The sequence below is a fragment of the Anomaloglossus baeobatrachus genome, chromosome 5, assembly GCF_048569485.1.
Source record: "Anomaloglossus baeobatrachus isolate aAnoBae1 chromosome 5, aAnoBae1.hap1, whole genome shotgun sequence".
NCBI lineage: Eukaryota > Metazoa > Chordata > Amphibia > Anura > Aromobatidae > Anomaloglossus > Anomaloglossus baeobatrachus.
The window spans coordinates 10,517,151-10,543,646 of record NC_134357.1 but is presented as its reverse complement, the minus strand read 5'-3'; the positions used below and the strand labels follow the sequence as shown (position 1 = coordinate 10,543,646).

General features: G+C 55.3%; 1 protein-coding gene across 3 annotated transcripts in view; it reads right to left on the bottom strand.

Moving 5' to 3' along the window:
- The window catches only part of GPAM (glycerol-3-phosphate acyltransferase, mitochondrial), a 57,883-nt gene that overhangs the window by 16,566 nt on the left and 14,821 nt on the right, over positions 1–26,496 (bottom strand). For all 3 annotated transcript variants that reach the window (XM_075348215.1, XM_075348217.1, XM_075348218.1), the window contains 11 exons: positions 25,685–25,825; positions 19,095–19,194; positions 18,729–18,865; positions 18,330–18,429; positions 7,351–7,563; positions 7,157–7,270; positions 6,807–6,892; positions 4,411–4,520; positions 1,352–1,422; positions 1,017–1,281; positions 420–550 (listed from right to left, as the gene is read on the bottom strand). In XM_075348215.1, coding sequence (XP_075204330.1) covers positions 420–550; positions 1,017–1,281; positions 1,352–1,422; positions 4,411–4,520; positions 6,807–6,892; positions 7,157–7,270; positions 7,351–7,563; positions 18,330–18,429; positions 18,729–18,865; positions 19,095–19,194; positions 25,685–25,825 — 1,468 coding nt within the window. The remainder of the gene's footprint in view (positions 1–419; positions 551–1,016; positions 1,282–1,351; positions 1,423–4,410; positions 4,521–6,806; positions 6,893–7,156; positions 7,271–7,350; positions 7,564–18,329; positions 18,430–18,728; positions 18,866–19,094; positions 19,195–25,684; positions 25,826–26,496) is intronic.

The window sequence follows — 26,496 nt, the reverse complement described above, 5'->3', positions numbered from 1 at the left end:
ACTAAGTGGCGGTATTATTCATTCACCGTATGGCAGCACTACATGTGTACTAAGTGGCAGTATTATTGGTGCACTGTATGGCAGCATTACATGTGTACTAAGTGCGGGAATTATTCGTTCACTGTATGGCAGCACTACATGAGTATTAAGTGATGGTATTATTCATTCACCGTATCACAGCATTACATGTCTAAGTGGCGGCGGTATTATTCGACCACTATATGGTCCTGAGTGTTCATTATTTGATCAGAGTACGGCACCACCACCTGGGCACCATGTGGCAGTATTATTAAGGCATTCTGCAGTGACTGGGGTGATGTCAGCTTGCTGTATTCCTAGCACAGACCCCCCCAGGCCTTACATAACGCCCCTAGCAGTCCCAGACCTCGTCCTTCAGGTGCGGCTCGGCCACCTCTTACCAGCGCAATAATTCCTTCATTAGTGAGCAGGTAGCAGAGGGCAGCGGCGGTGCGGAGCAGCCTCTCCTGGCTGATGGATCCCTCACAGGCCTCAGGTGTCCTCCGCTTCAGCTCCACATACAGAGCACTGGCTAAAAACAATAATAAAGGCATAAAGGGGAACCCCACCCAAAAACGCCAGAACGCCATATTCACTCATAGGGAACGCCGACATTACAGGTCATCCATGAGGCTTCATATAGAACTTCATTAGCAATGGGCTGATTAACTCTACTTTTGCCCTGCTCCCTTTATGGGTGGGAGCTCTGCTCCAGTCACATCCAGAGCTGCACTCACATTACCCCTCGGTCCCTGCACTCCACCTGCTAATAGTGATGCATTGTGGGAGATGTAGTCTGTCCTGTACAGATGGCAGATCAGAAAACATTGTTACAATGTATCACTACACTGATCAGTGAGAGCAGCTGAACTGAAGATTGAACAGCGAGTGCAGCTCTGGAGGAAATTGGAGGATAAGAAGCGGTAACTGCAGACACAGGGCCACTGCGCATCTATATAAATGTCGTACGGACAGATCCCAGGATGGAGGCGACTCACCCACAATGGCCTCGGTGATGTAGACGTGCAGGACTCCATTACTGTAGAAGTTCAGCTCAAACACGGCCGGGATGTTGGTGTTGGGGGCGATGAAGAACTCGTTGCTGGGGCCGGAGTGGGTGATGACCACAGAGTTCCCCAGGAGGTGGATGGCGTGCATGACCACATCCTCACAGCTGCCGGAGAAGCCCAGGTCAAAGTCCCGGGCGAGGACCTCCTCCTTCATAGAAAAGAAGTCCTCCACCAGCACCGAGAGGCTGACGCCCTGCGGAAACATGGAGGTCAGACACCCGGGCTGGAGCACGGTGGAGACCGGTACAATGACCGCCACTCACCTCCCGATAGCGGTACAGCAGCAGACAGGCCACGATGTGGGTGGACATGACGGCGCAGCACTGGTCCGCGGCTGCAGGAGAACGAAAAGATATCAAAAAGTGACGAAGAGGCAGAAGAATCCACAGTGGCAGCCGGAGACGGGGCCAACACCAAGAAATGGTCAGGAATAGTCAGCGCCATGGGCCCAGAATAAGCAGCAGAGGAGATAACAACATTCACAACCTCCACCGGCACAACCCAAACATTCACAACCTCCACCGGCCCAACCAACAACATTAACAACCTTCACCGACCCAACCAAAACATTCACAACCTCCACCGGCCCCAACCAACAACATTCACACCCTCCAGCGACCCAACCAAAACATTCACACCCTCCAGCGACCCAACCAAAACATTCACAACCTCCACCGACCCAACCAAAACATTCACAACCACCACCAGCCCAACCAAAACATTCACAACCTCCACCCACCCAACCAAAACATTCACAACCTCCACCGACCCAACCAAAACATTAACATCCTCCACCGACCCAACCAAAACATTCACAACCTCCACCGACCCAACCAAAACATTAACATCCTCCACCGACCCAACCAAAACATTCACAACCTCCACCGACCCAACCAAAACATTCACAACCTCCACCGACCCAACCAAAACATTAACATCCTCCACCGACCCAACCAACAACATGAACAACCTCCACCGGCCCAACCAAAAGCATTAACAACCTACACCAGCCCAACCAACAACAATCAGAACCCCAACCGACCCAACCAACAACATGAACAAGCTCCACCGGCCCAACCAACAACATGAACAACCTTCACCGACCCAACCAAAACATTCACAACCTCCACCGGCCCCAACCAACAACATTCACACCCTCCAGCGACCCAACCAAAACATTCACACCCTCCAGCGACCCAACCAAAACATTCACACCCTCCAGCGACCCAACCAAAACATTCACAACCTCCACCGACCCAACCAAAACATTAACATCCTCCGCCGGCCCAACCCAAATATTAACAACCTCCACCGGCCCAACCAAAACATTCACAACCTCCACCGACCCAACCCAAATATTAACATCCTCCGCCGGCCGAACCAACACCAGCCCAACCAAAAACATGAACAACCTCCACTGGCCCAACCCAAATATTAACAACCTCCACCGGCTCAACCAACAATATTAACAACCTCCACCGGCCCAACCAACAACATTAACAAGCTCCACCGACCCAACCAACAACATTAACAACCTCCACCGGCCCAACCAAAACATTCACACCCTCCAGCGACCCAACCAAAACATTCACACCCTCCAGCGACCCAACCAAAACATTCACACCCTCCAGCGACCCAACCAAAACATTCACAACCTCCACCGACCCAACCAAAACATTAACATCCTCCGCCGGCCCAACCCAAATATTAACAACCTCCACCGGCCCAACCAAAACATTCACAACCTCCACCGACCCAACCCAAATATTAACAACCTCCACCGGCCCAACCAAAACATTCACAACCTCCACCGACCCAACCAAAACATTAACATCCTCCGCCGGCCGAACCAACACCAGCCCAACCAAAAACATGAACAACCTCCACTGGCCCAACCCAAATATTAACAACCTCCACCGGCTCAACCAACAATATTAACAACCTCCACCGGCCCAACCAACAACATTAACAAGCTCCACCGACCCAACCAACAACATTAACAACCTCCACCGGCCCAACCAAAACATTCACACCCTCCAGCGACCCAACCAAAACATTCACAACCTCCACCGGCCCAACCAACAACATGAACAACCTCCACCGGCCCAACCAAAAGCATTAACAACCTACACCAGCCCAACCAACAACAATCAGAACCCCAACCGACCCAACCAACAACATGAACAAGCTCCACCGGCCCAACCAACAACATTCACAACCTCCACCGGCCCAACCAACAACATTCACAACCTCCACCGGCCCAACCAACAACATTCACAACCTCCACCAGCCCAACCAAAGCATTAACAACCTACACCGGCCCAACCAAAACATTAACAAGCTCCACCGGCCCAACCCAAATATTAACAACCTCCACCGGCCCAACCAACAACATGAACAACCTCCACCAGCCCAACCAAAAACATGAACAACCTCCACCAGCCCAACCAAAAACATGAACAACCTCCACCAGCCCAACCAAAACATTTACAACCTCCACTCGCCCAACCCAAATATTAACAACCTCCACCGGCTCAACCAACAATATTAACAACCTCCACCAGCCCAACCAAAACATTAACAAGCTCCACCGACCCAACCAACAACATTAACAACCTCCACCGGCCCAACCAACAACATTAACAAGCTCCACCGGCCCAACCAACAACATTAACAAGCTCCACAAGCCCAACCAAAACATTCACAACCTCCACTGGCCCAACCAACAACATTAACAAGCTCCACCGGCCCAACCAACAACATTAACAAGCTCCACCGGCCCAACCAAAACATTCACAACCTCCACCGGCCGAACCAACAACATTAACAAGCTCCACCAGCCCAACCAAAACATTCACAACCTCCACCGGCCCAACCAACAACATTAACAACCTCCACCGGCCCAACCAACAACATTAACAACCTCCACCGGCCCAACCAACAACATTCACAACCTCCACCGGCCCAACCAAAACATTCACAACCTCCACCGGCCCAACCAAAACATTCACAACCTCCACCGGCCCAACCAACAACATTAACAACCTCCACCGGCCCAACCAACAACATTAACAACCTCCACCAGCCCAACCTGATCATTCATAACCTCCACCGGCCCAACCCAAACATTAACACAGAAAAACATGGCAACCACCCTATCTACAGGTCATTTGTGGTATTACAGAGCAGAACACTGTACTCACCTGCCCTACAGTCCCCTCCCCCAGTAATGGCTGATAACAGATTGTAATGGCTTGCAGTCACATGTTATCATCCTAGGTATAGTCTCTTTATTATACATTACATATGATCCTCCACTTACTGAACAGCACGTGATTTGCCAGGTTGGTGATGATTTGCCTCCTGATGGCGCTGTCCACCCGCAGGTCGGGGGTGCCGCTGACCGCGCTCTCAGTCACAGCATCAGTCGGTCTGAAAACATAAAAAGAGTGAACAAAACTGTCAAATACTGATTCTAATGTAATTAATAAAACTCCGCCCATTAAAGGGCCGGTGTCCAGTTCCCAATGCATAACGTTTCATTAACAAAGAATGAAACAGTTTGCAACTTTCCCATAGAGGACGCGTACCCGGATCAGGAGCCGGCAGTGTCTGCTGTTATTTATATTACCAGGGGCTATGGCTGTACCGATTCTCTGTACATAATTTGGGAAGTTAATCTGCGGAGTCGCTGGAGAATTCACGCACAATACATTGCCAGATGAGAATTACTAGAACTACTCCTGTACATTACAATTTGCACTGGTTTTCTTGTATACTTCATATTGACCCCCACCATCTTCTCTTAGGGTACAGTCACACTTTAGTGACGCTCCAGCGATCCCACCAGCGAGCTGACCTGGTCAGGATCGCTGGTGCGTCGGCTACATGGTCGCTGGTGAGCTGTCAATCAGGCAGATCTCACCAGCGACCAGTCCCCAGCCAGCAGCGACGCGTGGAAGCAATGCTGTGCTTGGTAACTAAGGTAAATATTGGGTAACCAAACGCTTGGTTACCCAATATTTACCTTGGTTACCAACGCACACCGCTTAGCGCTGGCTCCCTGCACTCCTAGCCAGAGTACACATCGGGTTAATAAGCAAACCGCTTTGCTTATTTACCCGATGTGTACTCCGGCTACGTGTGCAGGGAGCCAGCAATGGCACCCTGAGAGCGGTGGATGCTAGTAACCAAGGTAAATATCGGGTAACCAAGCAAAGCACTTTGCTTGGTTACCCGATATTTACCTTGAATACCAGCGTCCGCAGCTGCCAGAAGTCGGCTTCCTGCTCCCTGCACATTCAGATCGTTGCTCTATCGCTGTCACACACAGCGATGTGTGCTTCACAGCGGGAGAGCAACAATAAAAAAATGAACCAGCACTGTGTGTAACGAGCAGCGATCTCACAGCAAGGGCCAGATCGCTGCTCAGTGTCACACACAGCGAGATCGCTAATGAGGTCACTGTTGCGTCACAAAACCGTGACTCAGCAGCGATCTCGCTATGTGAGAAGTACCCCTAAAAGCCTCACTCAAAAGTGAGAAAACAAACGCTTCATCATTTTCAACACCTCTGCTAATCAGTGAATAGAAGCCAATCAGTGATACTTTGAGGCGGTGTGCACAGATTGTGTTTTTTGCTGCTGGTTTTCTGCAGCCAAACCTCTTGGCATTAAAAAAAGCTGCTTCCAGAAAGAAGGTTTTGCTGCTTTTTTGCTACATTTTTTTGACTGAGTTTTTGGTGTCATTTCTCTACAGTACATGTTTAATATAGTTAGTTTCATTCACCATCAAAGAAAACAAAACTGCAAAAGCGCAGCGGTTGTGTTTTTGTATTTTCTCATGTTCTGCAGTGGACACAATTATTTCCGGTGATGATTGTTTGATACAATGTATCAGTCTGGATTATTTGCTGTTTACCCCCCAGGGGATTTTCTAGCCGGATAAATTTGTAGCCAGTGCTCAGCTGTGACTGTTCAGGTACATGCCCATGATCAGAACCTGGACGCGGTGGGTCCTGACCTGCGGGGAGAGAGTCTGCTCCGTGGGACACCGCAGCAGCTCGGGCCCATGATGCAGGCTCGGGCCCCATGATGCAGGCTCGGGCCCCATGATGCAGGCTCGGGCCCCATGATGCAGGCTCGGGCCCCATGATGCAGGCTCGGGCCCCATGATGCAGGCTCGGGCCCCATGATGCAGGCTCGGGCCCCATGATGCAGGCTCGGGCCCCATGATGCAGGCTCGGGCCCCATGATGCAGGCTCGGGCCCCATGATGCAGGCTCGGGCCCCATGATGCAGGCTCGGGCCCCATGATGCAGGCTCGGGCCCCATGATGCAGGCTCGGGCCCCATGATGCAGGCTCGGGCCCCATGATCCAGGCTCGGGCCCATGATCCAGGCTCGGGCAGTTGTGGTCTCGTCGGTTCTCCCTGCAGAGGACGCTCATGACTCCACAGGACACAATAGGCATGCTTGTATCTCAGAAAGCCGCACCGCAGGTCAGTTTACACTGCAGGCAGTACACGCACAGTGGCCCGATGATTTCTAGAAATCCCATCCACTGTGCTTGTACTGTACAATGCAGAGTTTTGCACACAGCTGACTCCAAACCTCTGTGAACACGGTTCATGGGTATGTACCCTTATGGACTGGTTTATGGGATGTGAACGAGGACACTCCACTGCCAGCAAGCAGAGCTACACTGTGTGACTCACTGACCTGGAGGAGAGGATGGCCGGCAGCAGTGCTTGCTCCAGACACAGGGGCGCGGGGCTCGGCTTCTGCACTTGGCTCTCCAGATATTCCTGTAAAGACATTTACAACTTTTATAAAACTTTTTTCTCACTTAAGACTTTGAAAAGTGTGTGGTTTTGTTTCCCCTTTTATAGGAGTGTTGGAAAGTTGATCCCAGCGGACAGGCAGCCATTACTGGGATTGGTGACCCGATCGGGCAGGGATCCTGTGTGGGATGTACTAGCGGCCATATTGGCGTCACCCAGCTTTCCCAGGATAGGATAAGAGAATGAATGGAGAGATAAAAATCGCTCTTAATGTCCGGGTTCACTTACTTTCAGAGAAAAGGGCTGAGCAAAGTCCATGCGGACGCAGCCGTAGTTCTTCCGGAGCATCCTGAAGACCCCCCTGGCGATGCCCCAGAGACTCTCGTCTTGCTTGGGCTTCCCCTTAAGACACGAAGAAAAGGTGAGGACCAGCGTCATCCAAGAAGATTTATAAATGGTAGAAGATAAGCGGCGCCACTCACCAGCTGCTCGCTGTTATAATGCCCTTCTATGATACGGTCGTAGGAAATTCCCACCGGAATGATGAGGACGTCGGGGACGGAGCCGCCGCTCAGAGCGTCCACAATGACGGACAGCAGGCCGGCCCGACCGCAAGACGTCTTCCCACTGCGGGAGCGCGTCCCCTCCAGAAAGATCTCCAGGAACTGCTGCTGACAAAGGAGCTGCTCGATGTACTGGAAGACAGACGCTACAGGGTTAAATGTGGAAAAAGAAAAACTCCTGAAGACACCACCAGAGGGCGCTGTGCAGTCACTGCTGAAGACACCACCAGAGGGCGCTGTGCAGTCACTGCTAAAGACACCACCAGAGGGCACTGTGCAGTCACTGCTGAAGACACCACCAGAGGGCGCTGTGCAGTCACTGCTAAAGACACCACCAGAGGGCACTGTGCAGTCACTGCTGAAGACACCACCAGAGGGCGCTGTGCAGTCACTGCTAAAGACACCACCAGAGGGCACTGTGCAGTCACTGCTGAAGACACCACCAGAGGGCACTGTGCAATCACTGCTGAAGACACCACCAGAGGGCGCTGTGCAGTCACTGCTGAACACACCCCCAGAGGGCGCTGTGCAGTCACTGCTGAAGACACCACCAGAGGGCGCTGTGCAGTCACTGCTAAAGACACCACCAGAGGGCACTGTGCAGTCACTGCTGAAGACACCACCAGAGGGGACTGTGCAGTCACTGCTAAAGACACCACCAGAGGGCGCTGTGCAGTCACTGCTGAAGACACCACCAGAGGGCGCTGTGCAGTCACTGCTGAAGACACCACCAGAGGGGACTGTGCAGTCACTGCTGAAGACACCACCAGAGGGCGCTGTGCAGTCAGTGCTGAAGACACCACCAGAGGGCGCTGTGCAGTCACTGCTGAAGACACCACCAGAGGGCGCTGTGCAGTCACTGCTGAAGACACCACCAGAGGGCGCTGTGCAGTCACTGCTAAAGACACCACCAGAGGGCGCTGTGCAGTCACTGCTGAAGACACCACCAGAGGGCGCTGTGCAGTCAGTGCTGAAGACACCACCAGAGGGCGCTGTGCAGTCAGTGCTGAAGACACCACCAGAGGGCGCTGTGCAGTCACTGCTGAAGACACCACCAGAGGGCGCTGTGCAGTCACTGCTGAAGACACCACCAGAGGGCGCTGTGCAGTCACTGCTGAAGACACCACCAGAGGGCGCTGTGCAGTCACTGCTGAAGACACCACCAGAGGGCGCTGTGCAGTCACTGCTGAAGACACCACCAGAGGGCGCTGTGCAGTCACTGCTGAAGACACCACCAGAGGGCGCTGTGCAGTCACTGCTGAAGACACCACCAGAGGGCGCTGTGCAATCACTGCTGAAGACACCACCAGAGGGCGCTGTGCAATCACTGCTAAAGACACCCCCAGAGGGCACTGTGCAGTCACTCCTAAAGACACCACCAGAGGGCGCTGTGCAATCACTGCTGAAGACACCACCAGAGGGCGCTGTGCAATCACTGCTGAAGACACCACCAGAGGGCGCTGTGCAATCACTGCTGAAGACACCCCCAGAGGGCACTGTGCAGTCACTGCTGAAGACACCACCAGAGGGCGCTGTACAGTCACTGCTGAAGACACCACCAGAGGGCGCTGTGCAGTCACTGCTAAAGACACCACCAGAGGGCGCTGTGCAGTCACTGCTGAAGACACCACCAGAGGGCGCTGTGCAGTCACTGCTAAAGACACCACCAGAGGGCGCTGTGCAATCACTGCTGAAGACACCACCAGAGGGCGCTGTGCAGTCACTGCTGAAGACACCACCAGAGGGCGCTGTGCAATCACTGCTGAAGACACCACCAGAGGGCGCTGTGCAGTCACTGCTGAAGACACCACCAGAGGGCGCTGTGCAATCACTGCTGAAGACACCACCAGAGGGCGCTGTGCAGTCAATGCTGAAGACACCACCAGAGGGCGCTGTGCAGTCACTGCTTAAGACACCACCAGAGGGCGCTGTGCAGTCACTGCTGAAGACACCACCAGAGGGCGCTGTGCAATCACTGCTGAAGACACCACCAGAGGGCGCTGTGCAGTCACTGCTGAAGACACCACCAGAGGGCGCTGTGCAGTCACTGCTTAAGACACCACCAGAGGGCGCTGTGCAGTCACTGCTGAAGACACCACCAGAGGGCGCTGTGCAGTCACTGCTGAAGACACCACCAGAGGGCGCTGTGCAGTCACTGCTGAAGACACCACCAGAGGGCGCTGTGCAATCACTGCTGAAGACACCACCAGAGGGCGCTGTGCAGTCACTGCTGAAGACACCACCAGAGGGCGCTGTGCAGTCACTGCTGAAGACACCACCAGAGGGCGCTGTGCAGTCACTGCTAAAGACACCACCAGAGGGCACTGTGCAATCACTGCTGAAGACACCACCAGAGGGCGCTGTGCAGTCACTGCTGAAGACACCACCAGAGGGCGCTGTGCAGTCACTGCTGAAGACACCACCAGAGGGCGCTGTGCAATCACTGCTGAAGACACCACCAGAGGGCGCTGTGCAGTCACTGCTGAAGACACCACCAGAGGGCGCTGTGCAGTCACTGCTGAACACCCCCCCAGAGGGCACTGTGCAATCACTGCTGAAGACACCACCAGAGGGCGCTGTATAATCACTGCTGAAGACACCACCAGAGGGCGCTGTGCAGTCACTGCTGAAGACACCACCAGAGGGCGCTGTGCAGTCACTGCTGAAGACACCACCAGAGGGCGCTGTGCAATCACTGCTGAAGACACCACCAGAGGGCGCTGTGCAATCACTGCTAAAGACACCCCCAGAGGGCACTGTGCAGTCACTCCTAAAGACACCACCAGAGGGCGCTGTGCAATCACTGCTGAAGACACCACCAGAGGGCGCTGTGCAATCACTGCTGAAGACACCACCAGAGGGCGCTGTGCAATCACTGCTGAAGACACCACCAGAGGGCGCTGTGCAATCACTGCTGAAGACACCCCCAGAGGGCACTGTGCAGTCACTGCTGAAGACACCACCAGAGGGCGCTGTACAGTCACTGCTGAAGACACCACCAGAGGGCGCTGTGCAGTCACTGCTAAAGACACCACCAGAGGGCGCTGTGCAGTCACTGCTGAAGACACCACCAGAGGGCGCTGTGCAATCACTGCTGAAGACACCACCAGAGGGCGCTGTGCAGTCACTGCTGAAGACACCACCAGAGGGCGCTCTGCAATCACTGCTGAAGACACCACCAGAGGGCGCTGTGCAGTCACTGCTGAAGACACCACCAGAGGGCGCTGTGCAGTCACTGCTGAAGACACCACCAGAGGGCGCTGTGCAGTCACTGCTGAAGACACCACCAGAGGGCGCTGTGCAATCACTGCTGAAGACACCACCAGAGGGCGCTGTGCAGTCAGTGCTGAAGACACCACCAGAGGGCACTGTGCAATCACTGCTGAAGACACCACCAGAGGGCGCTGTGCAATCACTGCTGAAGACACCACCAGAGGGCGCTGTGCAGTCACTGCTGAAGACACCACCAGAGGGCGCTGTGCAGTCACTGCTGAACACCCCCCCAGAGGGCACTGTGCAATCACTGCTGAAGACACCACCAGAGGGCGCTGTATAATCACTGCTGAAGACACCACCAGAGGGCGCTGTGCAGTCACTGCTGAAGACACCACCAGAGGGCGCTGTGCAGTCACTGCTGAAGACACCACCAGAGGGCGCTGTGCAATCACTGCTGAAGACACCACCAGAGGGCGCTGTGCAGTCACTGCTGAAGACACCACCAGAGGGCGCTGTACAGTCACTGCTGAAGACACCAGAGGGCGCTGTGCAGTCACTGCTAAAGACACCACCAGAGGGCGCTGTGCAGTCACTGCTGAAGACACCACCAGAGGGCGCTGTGCAATCACTGCTGAAGACACCACCAGAGGGCGCTGTGCAGTCACTGCTGAAGACACCACCAGAGGGCGCTCTGCAATCACTGCTGAAGACACCACCAGAGGGCGCTGTGCAGTCACTGCTGAAGACACCACCAGAGGGCGCTGTGCAGTCACTGCTGAAGACACCACCAGAGGGCGCTGTGCAGTCACTGCTAAAGACACCACCAGAGGGCGCTGTGCAATCACTGCTGAAGACACCACCAGAGGGCGCTGTGCAGTCACTGCTGAAGACACCACCAGAGGGCGCTGTGCAATCACTGCTGAAGACACCACCAGAGGGCGCTGTGCAGTCACTGCTGAAGACACCACCAGAGGGCGCTGTGCAATCACTGCTGAAGACACCACCAGAGGGCGCTGTGCAGTCACTGCTGAAGACACCACCAGAGGGCGCTGTGCAGTCACTGCTTAAGACACCACCAGAGGGCGCTGTGCAGTCACTGCTGAAGACACCACCAGAGGGCGCTGTGCAATCACTGCTGAAGACACCACCAGAGGGCGCTGTGCAGTCACTGCTGAAGACACCACCAGAGGGCGCTGTGCAATCACTGCTGAAGACACCACCAGAGGGCGCTGTGCAGTCAATGCTGAAGACACCACCAGAGGGCGCTGTGCAGTCACTGCTTAAGACACCACCAGAGGGCGCTGTGCAGTCACTGCTGAAGACACCACCAGAGGGCGCTGTGCAATCACTGCTGAAGACACCACCAGAGGGCGCTGTGCAGTCACTGCTGAAGACACCACCAGAGGGCGCTGTGCAGTCACTGCTTAAGACACCACCAGAGGGCGCTGTGCAGTCACTGCTGAAGACACCACCAGAGGGCGCTGTGCAGTCACTGCTGAAGACACCACCAGAGGGCGCTGTGCAGTCACTGCTGAAGACACCACCAGAGGGCGCTGTGCAATCACTGCTGAAGACACCACCAGAGGGCGCTGTGCAGTCACTGCTGAAGACACCACCAGAGGGCGCTGTGCAGTCACTGCTGAAGACACCACCAGAGGGCGCTGTGCAGTCACTGCTAAAGACACCACCAGAGGGCACTGTGCAATCACTGCTGAAGACACCACCAGAGGGCGCTGTGCAGTCACTGCTGAAGACACCACCAGAGGGCGCTGTGCAGTCACTGCTGAAGACACCACCAGAGGGCGCTGTGCAATCACTGCTGAAGACACCACCAGAGGGCGCTGTGCAGTCACTGCTGAAGACACCACCAGAGGGCGCTGTGCAGTCACTGCTGAACACCCCCCCAGAGGGCACTGTGCAATCACTGCTGAAGACACCACCAGAGGGCGCTGTATAATCACTGCTGAAGACACCACCAGAGGGCGCTGTGCAGTCACTGCTGAAGACACCACCAGAGGGCGCTGTGCAGTCACTGCTGAAGACACCACCAGAGGGCGCTGTGCAATCACTGCTGAAGACACCACCAGAGGGCGCTGTGCAATCACTGCTAAAGACACCCCCAGAGGGCACTGTGCAGTCACTCCTAAAGACACCACCAGAGGGCGCTGTGCAATCACTGCTGAAGACACCACCAGAGGGCGCTGTGCAATCACTGCTGAAGACACCACCAGAGGGCGCTGTGCAATCACTGCTGAAGACACCACCAGAGGGCGCTGTGCAATCACTGCTGAAGACACCCCCAGAGGGCACTGTGCAGTCACTGCTGAAGACACCACCAGAGGGCGCTGTACAGTCACTGCTGAAGACACCACCAGAGGGCGCTGTGCAGTCACTGCTAAAGACACCACCAGAGGGCGCTGTGCAGTCACTGCTGAAGACACCACCAGAGGGCGCTGTGCAATCACTGCTGAAGACACCACCAGAGGGCGCTGTGCAGTCACTGCTGAAGACACCACCAGAGGGCGCTCTGCAATCACTGCTGAAGACACCACCAGAGGGCGCTGTGCAGTCACTGCTGAAGACACCACCAGAGGGCGCTGTGCAGTCACTGCTGAAGACACCACCAGAGGGCGCTGTGCAGTCACTGCTGAAGACACCACCAGGGAAAGCTGTGCAATCACTGCTGAAGACACCACCAGAGGGCGCTGTGCAGTCAGTGCTGAAGACACCACCAGAGGGCACTGTGCAATCACTGCTGAAGACACCACCAGAGGGCGCTGTGCAATCACTGCTGAAGACACCACCAGAGGGCGCTGTGCAGTCACTGCTGAAGACACCACCAGAGGGCGCTGTGCAGTCACTGCTGAACACCCCCCCAGAGGGCACTGTGCAATCACTGCTGAAGACACCACCAGAGGGCGCTGTATAATCACTGCTGAAGACACCACCAGAGGGCGCTGTGCAGTCACTGCTGAAGACACCACCAGAGGGCGCTGTGCAGTCACTGCTGAAGACACCACCAGAGGGCGCTGTGCAATCACTGCTGAAGACACCACCAGAGGGCGCTGTGCAGTCACTGCTGAAGACACCACCAGAGGGCGCTGTACAGTCACTGCTGAAGACACCAGAGGGCGCTGTGCAGTCACTGCTAAAGACACCACCAGAGGGCGCTGTGCAGTCACTGCTGAAGACACCACCAGAGGGCGCTGTGCAATCACTGCTGAAGACACCACCAGAGGGCGCTGTGCAGTCACTGCTGAAGACACCACCAGAGGGCGCTCTGCAATCACTGCTGAAGACACCACCAGAGGGCGCTGTGCAGTCACTGCTGAAGACACCACCAGAGGGCGCTGTGCAGTCACTGCTGAAGACACCACCAGAGGGCGCTGTGCAGTCACTGCTAAAGACACCACCAGAGGGCGCTGTGCAATCACTGCTGAAGACACCACCAGAGGGCGCTGTGCAGTCACTGCTGAAGACACCACCAGAGGGCGCTGTGCAATCACTGCTGAAGACACCACCAGAGGGCGCTGTGCAGTCACTGCTGAAGACACCACCAGAGGGCGCTGTGCAATCACTGCTGAAGACACCACCAGAGGGCGCTGTGCAGTCACTGCTGAAGACACCACCAGAGGGCGCTGTGCACTCACTGCTTAAGACACCACCAGAGGGCGCTGTGCAGTCACTGCTGAAGACACCACCAGAGGGCGCTGTGCAATCACTGCTGAAGACACCACCAGAGGGCGCTGTGCAGTCACTGCTGAAGACACCACCAGAGGGCGCTGTGCAGTCACTGCTTAAGACACCACCAGAGGGCGCTGTGCAGTCACTGCTGAAGACACCACCAGAGGGCGCTGTGCAGTCACTGCTGAAGACACCACCAGAGGGTGCTGTGCAGTCACTGCTGAAGACACCACCAGAGGGCGCTGTGCAGTCACTGCTGAAGACACCACCAGAGGGCGCTGTGCAATCACTGCTGAAGACACCACCAGAGGGCGCTGTGCAGTCACTGCTGAAGACACCACCAGAGGGCGCTGTGCAATCACTGCTGAAGACACCACCAGAGGGCGCTGTGCAGTCACTGCTGAACACACCCCCAGAGGGCACTGTGCAGTCACTGCTGAAGACACCACCAGAGGGCGCTGTGCAGTCACTGCTGAAGACACCACCAGAGGGCGCTGTGCAGTCACTGCTGAACACCCCCCCAGAGGGCACTGTGCAATCACTGCTGAAGACACCACCAGAGGGCGCTGTATAATCACTGCTGAAGACACCACCAGAGGGCGCTGTGCAGTCACTGCTTAAGACACCACCAGAGGGCGCTGTGCAGTCACTGCTGAAGACACCACCAGAGGGCGCTGTGCAGTCACTGCTGAAGACACCACCAGAGGGCGCTGTGCAGTCACTGCTGAAGACACCACCAGAGGGCGCTGTGCAGTCACTGCTGAAGACACCACCAGAGGGCGCTGTGCAGTCACTGCTGAAGACACCACCAGAGGGCGCTGTGCAGTCACTGCTGAAGACACCACCAGAGGGCGCTGTGCAGTCACTGCTGAACACACCCCCAGAGGGCGCTGTGCAATCACTGCTGAACACACCACCAGAGGGCGCTGTGCAATCACTGCTGAAGACACCACCAGAGGGCGCTGTGCAGTCAGTGCTGAAGACACCACCAGAGGGCGCTGTGCAGTCAGTGCTGAAGACACCACCAGAGGGCGCTGTGCAGTCACTGCTGAAGACACCACCAGAGGGCGCTGTGCAGTCACTGCTGAAGACACCACCAGAGGGCGCTGTGCAGTCACTGCTGAAGACACCACCAGAGGGCGCTGTGCAATCACTGCTGAAGACACCACCAGAGGGCACTGTGCAATCACTGCTGAAGACACCACCAGAGGGCGCTGTGCAATCATTGCTGAAGACACCACCAGAGGGCGCTGTGCAATCACTGCTGAAGACACCACCAGAGGGCGCTGTGCAATCACTGCTGAAGACCCCACCAGAGGGCGCTGTGCAGTCACTGGTGAAGACACCACCAGAGGGAGCTGTGCAATCACTGCTGAAGACACCACCAGAGGGCGCTGTGCAATCACTGCTGAAGACACCACCAGAGGGCGCTGTGCAGTCACTGCTGAAGACACCACCAGAGGGCGCTGTGCAGTCACTGCTGAAGACACCACCAGAGGGCGCTGTGCAGTCACTGCTGAAGACACCACCAGAGGGCGCTGTGCAGTCACTGCTGAACACACCCCCAGAGGGCGCTGTGCAGTCACTGCTGAACACACCCCCAGAGGGCGCTGTGCAGTCACTGCTGAACACACCCCCAGAGGGCGCTGTGCAGTCACTGCTGAAGACACCACCAGAGGGCGCTGTGCAGTCACTGCTGAAGACACCACCAGAGGGCGCTGTGCAGTCACTGCTGAAGACACCACCAGAGGGCGCTGTGGTGTCACTGCTGAAGACACCACCAGAGGGCGCTGTGCAATCACTGCTGAAGACACCACCAGAGGGCGCTGTGCAGTCACTGCTGAAGACACCACCAGAGGGCGCTGTGCAATCACTGCTGAAGACACCACCAGAGGGCACTGTGCAGTCACTGCTGAAGACACCACCAGAGGGCGCTGTGCAATCACTGCTGAAGACACCACCAGAGGGCGCTGTGCAGTCACTGCTGAAGACACCACCAGAGGGCGCTGTGCAATCACTGCTGAAGACACCACCAGAGGGCACTGTGCAGTCACTGCTGAAGACACCACCAGAGGGCACTGTGCAATCACTGCTGAAGACACCACCAGAGGGCGCTGTGCAATCACTGCTGAAGACACCACCAGAGGGAGCTGTGCAATCACTGCTGAAGACACCACCAGAGGGCGCTGTACAATCACTGCTGAAGACACCACCAGAGGGCGCTGTGCAGTCACTGCTGAAGACACCACCAGAGGGCGCTGTGCAGTCACTGCTGAAGACACCACCAGAGGGCGCTGTGCAGTCACTGCTGAAGACACCACCAGAGGGCGCTGTGCAGTCACTGCTGAAGACACCACCAGAGGGCGCTGTGCAATCACTGCTGAAGACACCACCAGAGGGCACTGTGCAATCACTGCTGAAGAATGAAGATTATCTACTTCTATAGCACCAGCATATTCCACAGCGCTGTACAGATATTGTGAGCCCCAATGGGGACAGCGATCTATAGACGTGGAGTCCACTAACTGTGATACCATCCTATCCTGTGTGATGCTGCCTGCTGAGCTGTGTATCTAATCCTATCCTGTGTGATACTGTCTGCTGAGTTGTGTATCTAATCCTATCCTGTGTGATACTGTCTGCTGAGCTGTGTATCTAATCCTCTCCTGTGTGATACTGTCTGCTGAGCTGTGTACCTAATCCTCTCCTGTGTGATACTGTCTGCTGAGCTGTGTATCTAATCCTCTCCTGTGTGATACTGTCTGCTGAGCTGTGTATCTAATCCTCTCCTGTGTGATACTGTCTGCTGAGCTGTGCATCTAATCCTCTCTCCTGTGTGATACTGTCTGCTGAGCTGTGTATCTAATCCTCTCCTGTGTGATACTGTCTGCTGAGCTGTGTATCTAATCCTCTCCTGTGCGATACTGTCTGCTGAGCCATGTATCTAATCCTCTCCTGTGCGATACTGTCTGCTGAGCTGTGTATCTAATCCTCTCCTGTGTGATACTGTCTGCTGAACTGTGTATCTAATCCTCTCCTGTGTGATACTGTCTGCTGAGCCGTGGATCTAATCCTCTCCTGTGTGATACTGTCTGCTGAGCTGTGTATCTAATCCTCTCCTGTGTGATACTGTCTGCTGAGCTGTGTATCTGATCCTCTCCTGTGTGATACTGTCTGCTGAGCTGTGTATCTTATCCTCTCCTGTGTGATACTGTCTGCTGAGCTGTGTATCTAATCCTCTCCTGTGTGATACTGTCTGCTGAGCTGTGTATCTGATCCTCTCCTGTGTGATACTGTCTGCTGAGCTGTGTATCTAATCCTATCGTGTGTGATACTGTCTGCTGAGCTGTGTATCTAATCCTATCGTGTGTGATACTGTCTGCTGAGCTGTGTATCTAATCCTCTCCTGTGTGATACTGTCTGCTGAACTGTGTATCTAATCCTCTCCTGTGTGATACTGTCTGCTGAGCTGTGTATCTAATCCTCTCCTGTGTGATACTGTCTGCTGAACTGTGTATCTAATCCTCTCCTGTGTGATACTGTCTGCTGAGCCGTGGATCTAATCCTCTCCTGTGTGATACTGTCTGCTGAGCTGTGTATCTAATCCTCTCCTGTGTGATACTGTCTGCTGAGCTGTGTATCTAATCCTCTCCTGTGTGATACTGTCTGCTGAGCTGTGTATCTAATCCTCTCCTGTGTGATACTGTCTGCTGAGCTGTGTATCTAATCCTCTCCTGTGTGATACTGTCTGCTGAGCTGTGTATCTAATCCTCTCCTGTGTGATACTGTCTGCTGAGCCGTGGATCTAATCCTCTCCTGTGTGATACTGTCTGCTGAGCTGTGTATCTAATCCTCTCCTGTGTGATACTGTCTGCTGAGCTGTGTATCTAATCCTCTACTGTGTTATCCTCCTCCGTACGTCACAGCAGCACATTGTGCGGCGCGGTGTCATCGGACTATTATTATCTCGGCACGCAGCACCATGTGGCGGCACGTACCCCGTGGAGCAGGGCGCGGTACAGAACGTCCTTCTTGCCGTCCGCGGTCTCGTCCAGTTTCCGTCGGATGAAGAATCCGCCCAGCAGGTGGATCAATGTGCTGTCAGACAGGACGAGAATAGTCAGGCATCTGCTGGGGGTAGTAGTACTCGGGAGCACATACACATTGCATCATCCAAGGGCAGCGGCCGGGGACGAGGTCACTCTATTTTTAGCGCAGGACATCGTCCTATACAGGAGATCTATTCCCAGAGGAGTCACAGATGCAGCTCTGCTACAATGTATCACCTTACCATATACACTCCCCGATGTGGGAAAGACAGAGTGCTCAGCCTGAGTCTCCTGATTCATGAATACAATGCTAGCCCCGCAGTGTAGACGGCACGGTCAGGCGCTCACCTGAAGATGGGGATGTTCAGGTTGTTCCCGGCCGCGATGTGCGGGGCTTTGATGTTATGGCAGAACAAGACGAAGGTGAGCAGCAGGTAATCGATGTGAGACTTGTGGACGGGGAGGAAGACGAGCGGAGCCTTCATCTGCAAGAGCCAGAGATCCGGTCACATGATCAGACAGATCATCGGCAATCACAGCAAATATCGTGAAAATGTCGCCCTCGCTGCAGTGGCGTAATGATTCTTAATACAGCAGAATGATGCAGAGTTATAAAACCGGAGCCACATTTATAAACCGCGGTCACAGGATCACGCTGCTTCATACGGCACAGCACGGATAGCGTAATGTGGGGGGAAGGGGGGATGCAGGTACCTCGGCTGCCGCTTTCTTCACCATCTCCATCTGACCCTTGTGGATCTGAATATTCCAGAAGAAGCCATTAAAGAGTTTCAGAAGAACCCAACCCGTCAGTCTGCAGAAAGGATCAAGAAAAGAAAATATGTAACATGTGTCACCGGGGCTCCACAATCCAGAAAAGGGGAGAGGAGGGGGATGACGCTGCAGCTTCTCACCATTCACAGTAAGAGGAAAGCGGAGCCGAGGAGAGAGAAGCCTGAACGGTCCAGAGCAAACAACGCAGCTAAAAGTCCATCAGCATGAGAGACCAGCAGATCCCGCCGGAAGAAACACAGAACCCAGCAGATCCCGCCAGAGGGTAGCACAGAAAACAGTAGATCATGCCAGAGAGCAGCATGGCACTCAGCAGATCCAGCCAGAGGGCAGCACTAAACCAGCAGATCCCGCCCAGAGGGTAGCACAGAAAGGAAAGCAGTAGATCACGCAAGAGAGCAGCATGGAACCTAACACGTCCCACCAGAGAGCAGCATGGCACCCAGCATATCCAGCCAGAGGGCAGCACTAAAACCAGCATATCCAGCCAGAGAGCAGCATATCACCCAGCATATCCAGCCAGAGAGCAGCATATCACCTAGCATATCCAGCCAGAGAGCAGCACAGCACCCAGCATATCCAGCCAGAGAGCAGCATATCACCCAGCATATCCAGCCAGAGAGCAGCATATCACCCAGCATATCCAGCCAGAGAGCAGCATATCACCCAGCATATCCAGCCAGAGAGCAGCATAGCACCCAGCAGATCCAGCCAGAGAGCAGCATATCACCCAGCATATCCAGCCAGAGAGCAGCACAGCACCCAGCATATCCAGCCAGAGAGCAGCATATCACCCAGCAGATCCAGCCAGAGAGCAGCATATCACCCAGCATATCCAGCCAGAGAGCAGCATATCACCCAGCATATCCAGCCAGAGAGCAGCATATCACCCAGCATATCCAGCCAGAGGGCAGCACTAAAACCAGCAGATCCAGCCAGAGAGCAGCATATCACCCAGCATATCCAGCCAGAGAGCAGCATGGAACCTAACACGTCCCACCAGAGAGCAGCATATCACCCAGCATATCCAGCCAGAGAGCAGCATAGCACCCAGCATATCCAGCCAGAGAGCAGCATATCACCCAGCATATCCAGCCAGAGAGCAGCATAGCACCCAGCATATCCAGCCAGAGAGCAGCATATCACCTAGCATATCCAGCCAGAGAGCAGCACAGCACCCAGCATATCCAGCCAGAGAGCAGCATATCACCCAGCATATCCAGCCAGAGAGCAGCATATCACCCAGCATATCCAGCCAGAGAGCAGCATATCACCCAGCATATCCAGCCAGAGGGCAGCACTAAAACCAGCAGATCCAGCCAGAGAGCAGCATGGAACCTAACACGTCCCACCAGAGAGCAGCATATCACCCAGCATATCCAGCCAGAGAGCAGCATAGCACCCAGCATATCCAGCCAGAGAGCAGCATAGCACCCAGCATATCCAGCCAGAGAGCAGCATAGCACCCAGCATATCCAGCCAGAGAGCAGCATAGCACCCAGCATATCCAGCCAGAGAGCAGCATATCACCCAGCATATCCAGCCAGAGAGCAGCATATCACCCAGCAGATCCAGCCAGAGAGCAGCATATCACCCAGCATATCCAGCCAGAGAGCAGCACAGCACCCAGCATATCCAGCCAGAGGGCAGCATATCACCTAGCATATCCAGCCAGAGAGCAGCATATCACCCAGCATATCCAGCCAGAGAGCAGCACACCACCCAGCATATCCAGCCAGAGAGCAGCATATCACCTAGCATATCCAGCCAGAGAGCAGCATATCACCCAGCAGATCCAGCCAGAGAGCAGCACATCACCCAGCATATCCAGCCAGAGAGCAGCACAGCACCCAGCATATCCAGCCAGAGGGCAGCAAAGCACCCAGCATATCCAGCCAGAGAGCAGCATATCACCTAGCATATCCAGCCAGAGAGCAGCATAGCACCCAGCATATCCAGCCAGAGAGCAGCATAGCACCCAGCAGATCCAGCCAGAGAGCAGCATAGCACCCAGCAGATCCAGCCAGAGAGCAGCATAGCACCCAGCAGATCCAGCCAGAGAGCAGCATATCACCCAGCAGATCCAGCCAGAGAGCAGCATAGCACCCAGCAGATCCAGTCAGAGGGCAGCACTAAAACCAGCATATCCAGCCAGAGGGCAGCACAGCACCCAGCATATCCAGCCAGAGAGCAGCATGGCACCCAACAGATCCAGTCAGAGAGCAGCATATCACCCAGTATATCCAGCCAGAGAGCAGCACAGCACCCAGCATATCCAGCCAGAGGGCAGCATAGCACCCAGCATATCCAGCCAGAGAGCAGCATATCACCTAGCATATCCAGCCAGAGAGCAGCATATCACCCAGCATATCCAGCCAGAGAGCAGCATATCACCTAGCATATCCAGCCAGAGAGCAGCATATCACCTAGCATATCCAGCCAGAGAGCAGCATATCACCCAGCAGATCCAGCCAGAGAGCAGCATAGCACCCAGCAGATCCAGTCAGAGGGCAGCACTAAAACCAGCATATCCAGCCAGAGAGCAGCACAGCACCCAGCATATCTAGCCAGAGAGCAGCACAGCACCCAGCATATCCAGCCAGAGGGCAGCACTAAAACCAGAAGATCCAGCCAGAGAGCAGCATGGCACCTAGCAGATCCAGCCAGAGAGCAGCACTAAAACCAGCAGATCCAGCCAGAGAGCAGCATGGAATCCAGCAGATACAGCCAGAGGGCAGCACTAAAACCAGCAGATGCAGCCAGAGAGCAGCATAGCACCCAGCAGATCCAGCCAGAGAGCAGCATAGCACCCAGCAGATCCAGCCAGAGAGCAGCATAGCACCCAGCAGATCCAGCCAGAGGGCAGAGGGCAGCACTAAAACCAGCAGATCCAGCCAGAGGGCAGCATAGCACCCAGCAGATCCAGCCAGAGGGCAGCATAGTACCCAGCAGATCCAGCCAGAGGGCAGAGGGCAGCACTAAAACCAGCAGATGCAGCCAGAGAGCAGCATAGCACCCAGCATATCCAGCCAGAGAGCAGCACCAAAACCAGAAGATCCAGCCAGAGAGCAGCATAGCACCCAGCATATCCAGCCAGAGGGCAGCACTAAAACCAGCAGATCCAGCCAGAGGGCAACATAGCACCCAGCAGATCCAGCCAGAGAGCAGCATAGCACCCAGCAGATCCAGCCAGAGCGCAGCATAGCACCCAGCAGATCCAGCCAGAGCGCAGCATATCACCCAGCAGATCCAGCCAGAGAGCAGCATATCACCCAGCAGATCCAGCCAGAGAGCAGCATATCACCCAGCAGATCCAGCCAGAGAGCAGCATAACACCCAGCAGATCCAGCCAGAGAGCAGCATAGCACCCAGCAGATCCAGCCAGAGAGCAGCATAGCACCCAGCAGATCCAGCCAGAGAGCAGCATAGCACCCAGCAGATCCTGCCAGAGAGCAGCATAGCACCCAGCATATCCAGCCAGAGAGCAGCATAGCACCCAGCATATCCAGCCAGAGAGCAGCAGAGCAGCCAGCATATCCAGCCAGAGAGCAGCATAGCACCCAGCAAATCCAGCCAGAGAGCAGAATAGCACCCAGCAAATCCAGCCAGAGAGCAGAATAGCACCCAGCATATCCAGCCAGAGAGCAGCATAGCACCCAGCATATCCAGCCAGAGGGCAGCACTAAAACCAGCAGATCCAGCCAGAGAGCAGCATAGCACCCAGCAGATCCAGCCAGAGAGCAGCATAGCACCCAGCAGATCCAGCCATAGAGCAGCATAGCACCCAGCAGATCCAGCCAGAGAGCAGCATAGCACCCAGCAGATCCAGCCAGAGAGCAGCATAGTACCCAGCAGATCCAGCCAGAGAGCAGCATAGCACCCAGCAGATCCAGCCAGAGAGCAGCATATCACCCAGCAGATCCAGCCAGAGAGCAGCATAGCACCCAGCAGATCCAGCCAGAAGACCGCACTAAACCAGCAGATCCCGCCCAGAGGGTAGCACAGAAAGGAAAGCAGTAGATCACGCAAGAGAGCAGCATGGAACCCAGCATATCCAGCCAGAGAGCAGCACTAAAACCAGCAGATCCAGCCAGAGAGCAGCATGGCACCTAGCAGATCCAGCCAGAGAGCAGCACTAAAACCAGCAGATCCAGCCAGAGAGCAGCATGGAATCTAGCAGATCCAGCCAGAGAGCAGCATAGCACCCAGCAGATCCAGCCAGAGGGCAGAGGGCAGCACTAAAACCAGCAGATCCAGCCAGAGAGCAGCACCAAAACCAGCAGATGCAGCCATAGAGCAGCATAGCACCCAGCAGATCCAGCCAGAGGGCAGCATAGCACCCAGCAGATCCAGCCAGAGAGCAGCATAGCACCCAGCAGATCCAGCCAGAGGGCAGCATAGCACCCAGCAGATCCAGCTAGAGAGCAGCATAGCACCCAGCATATCCAGCCAGAGGGCAGCACTAAAACCAGCAGATCCAGCCAGAGGGCAGCACTAAAACCAGCAGATCCAGCCAGAGAGCAGCATAGCACCCAGCAGATCCAGCCAGAGAGCAGCATAGCACCCAGCATATCCAGCCAGAGAGCAGCATAGCACCCAGCATATCCAGCCAGAGAGCAGCATAGCACCCAGCATATCCAGCCAGAGAGCAGCATAGCACCCAGCATATCCAGCCAGAGAGCAGCATAGCACCCAGCATATCCAGCCAGAGAGCAGCATAGCACCCAGCATATCCAGCCAGAGAGCAGCATAGCACCCAGCATATCCAGCCAGAGAGCAGCATAGCACCCAGCAGATCCAGCCAGAGAGCAGCATAGCACCCAGCAGATCCAGCCAGAGAGCAGCACAAAAACCAGCAGATCCAGCGAGAGAGCAGCATGGAACCCAACAGATCCTGCCAGAAGACAGCACGAAAACCAGAGAGCAGCAGGGAACCCAGCAGGTCCCAACAGAGGGCAGCACAAAAACCAGCAGATCCCACTAGAGGGAAACACGGAATCCAGCAGATCCAGCCAAAGGTCAGCACAAAAACCAGCAGATCCCGCCAGAGAGCAGCAGGGAACCCAGCAGGTCCTGACAGAGGGCAGCACAAAAACCAGCAGATCCCACTAGAGGGAAACACGGAATCCAGCAGATCCAGCCAGAGAGCAGCATGAAAACCAGCGGACAACACGAAAACTAGAGAGCAGCATGGAAATCCATCAAATCTCGTAGAAATCCAAAGTAATCCCACCTGGGGAAAGCAAGAGAAATACTCAGGACTGGACAGGATTTTCCTCTGATGGGATTCACTGGATTCCTGTTTTCCTCTTACAGGATCTACTCCAATGTTAATCTATTGGGATCTCAGACTGACCAAGGACCCGATCCCACAAATGCAACATATGCTGAGCGCGATCCTATAATTGCAGGGAACAGAGATGGAGAAGAGTAAAGATTACACCAAACTCTCCCTGTAAAGGTACTGTCACACATAACGAGATCGCTAGCGAGATCGCAGCTGAGTCACCGTTTGGTGACGCAGTAGCGATCCCGTTAGCGATCTCGTTATGTGTGACACTTACCAGCGATCAGGCCCCTGCTGTGAGATCGCTAATCGTTGCAGAATGGTCCAGGCCATTTTCTTCAAAGGCGATGTCCTGCTGGGCAGGACACATCGCTGTGTTTGACACTGTGTGACAGGGTCACAGTGACTGCTGAGATCGTTATACAGGTCGCTACTGCGACCTGTATTGTTCCTGCATCGCTGGTAAGATCTGACTGTGTGACATCTCACCTGCGACCTCCCAGCGACTTACCTGCGATCCCTATCAGGTCGCATCGTTTTCGGGATCGCTGGTAAGTCGTTGTGTGTGACTGGGCCTTAACAAGTCCGGACTGATAAGAATCGGACCATAAAAATTCCAGCCGGGATTACAAGATCACACGGCTCATATCTGCTGGGAACACAACTCTCGGCAGACACCCGCACGGCCCTCGGCAGACCCCCGCACCATCCTCGGCAGACCCCCGCAACATCCTCGGCAGACCCCCGCACCATCCTCGGCAGACCCCCGCACCATCCTCGGCAGACCCCCGCACCATCCTCGGCAGACCCCCGCACCATCCTCGGCAGACCCCCGCACCATCCTCGGCAGACCCCCGCACCATCCTCGGCAGACCCCCGCACCATCCTCGGCAGACCCCCGCACCATCCTCAGCAGACCCCCGCACCATCCTCAGCAGACCCCCGCACCATCCTCAGCAGACCCCCGCACCATCCTCAGCAGACCCCCGCACGGCCCTCGGCGGACCCCCACACCATCCTCAGCAGACCCCCGCACGGCGTTGAAAGCAGGACACAGATCCGTCCTCCGAGTCGGCTGCGGTGCTGGGAGATGTAGTGCCACAACACGTGGTGCAGTAAAGGCTGGAGAACGTGCGCCCTACATCTCCAGCAATGCAGGACGTCAGCAGCTGCAGCAATGCAGAGCCGGAGAGCGGACGGTGCACTACACGTCACAGAGCCTCACCTGATCATGGCGGGTGATATACAGGCCACCATTTCCTGCAGACTTTTCTTGGCGCTCTTCTTCACTTTATTAATAGTCTTGGGGTCCGCGGTGCCTGAGGGGCTTTTCTCCATGGCGACTTCTTCAATGGTCTTTAATACCCTACAAAACATCAACCAAAGAATGAATGAGAACTGGATGTTTTGTCCACACAACCTCTGCTGCTTTCAGTGAATGGGAACTTTCCTGTGGATATTCAAAGGCTGCAAGTCCTGCTCACACAGCTGAAGGGCTCGCTACAATGTGTCAGTTGTTACAATGCATCTGACACTTAAATACGATCAGTCACACCACAGTTTATTACAATGTATCAGCGCAGGTAAGACATTGTGTTGGCTGCATTCACACATATGGTCGGAGGCATCCGGACGATTCCCCGACGTCCAGTCCATGTGCGGCTGTCATCTGCAATATGTCCAAGGACGGCCCGCCCCCGACCCCCCCAACACACACACACACACACACACACACACACACACACACACACACACACACACACACACACACGACGGCCCAAAGGCCCCCCACACACTTCAAGATGGCCCGCCCCCACCCCCCCCCACTTCAAGACGGGCCGCCCCCCCCCCACACTCCAGGACGGCCCCCCCCACACACACACTCCAGGACGGCCCCCCACACACACACACACTCCGGGACGGCCACCCCCCCAAACACACACACTCCGGAACGGCCACCCCCCCCAAACACACACACTCCGGGACGGACAACCCCCCCAAACACACACACTCCGGGACGGCCACCCCCCCAAAACA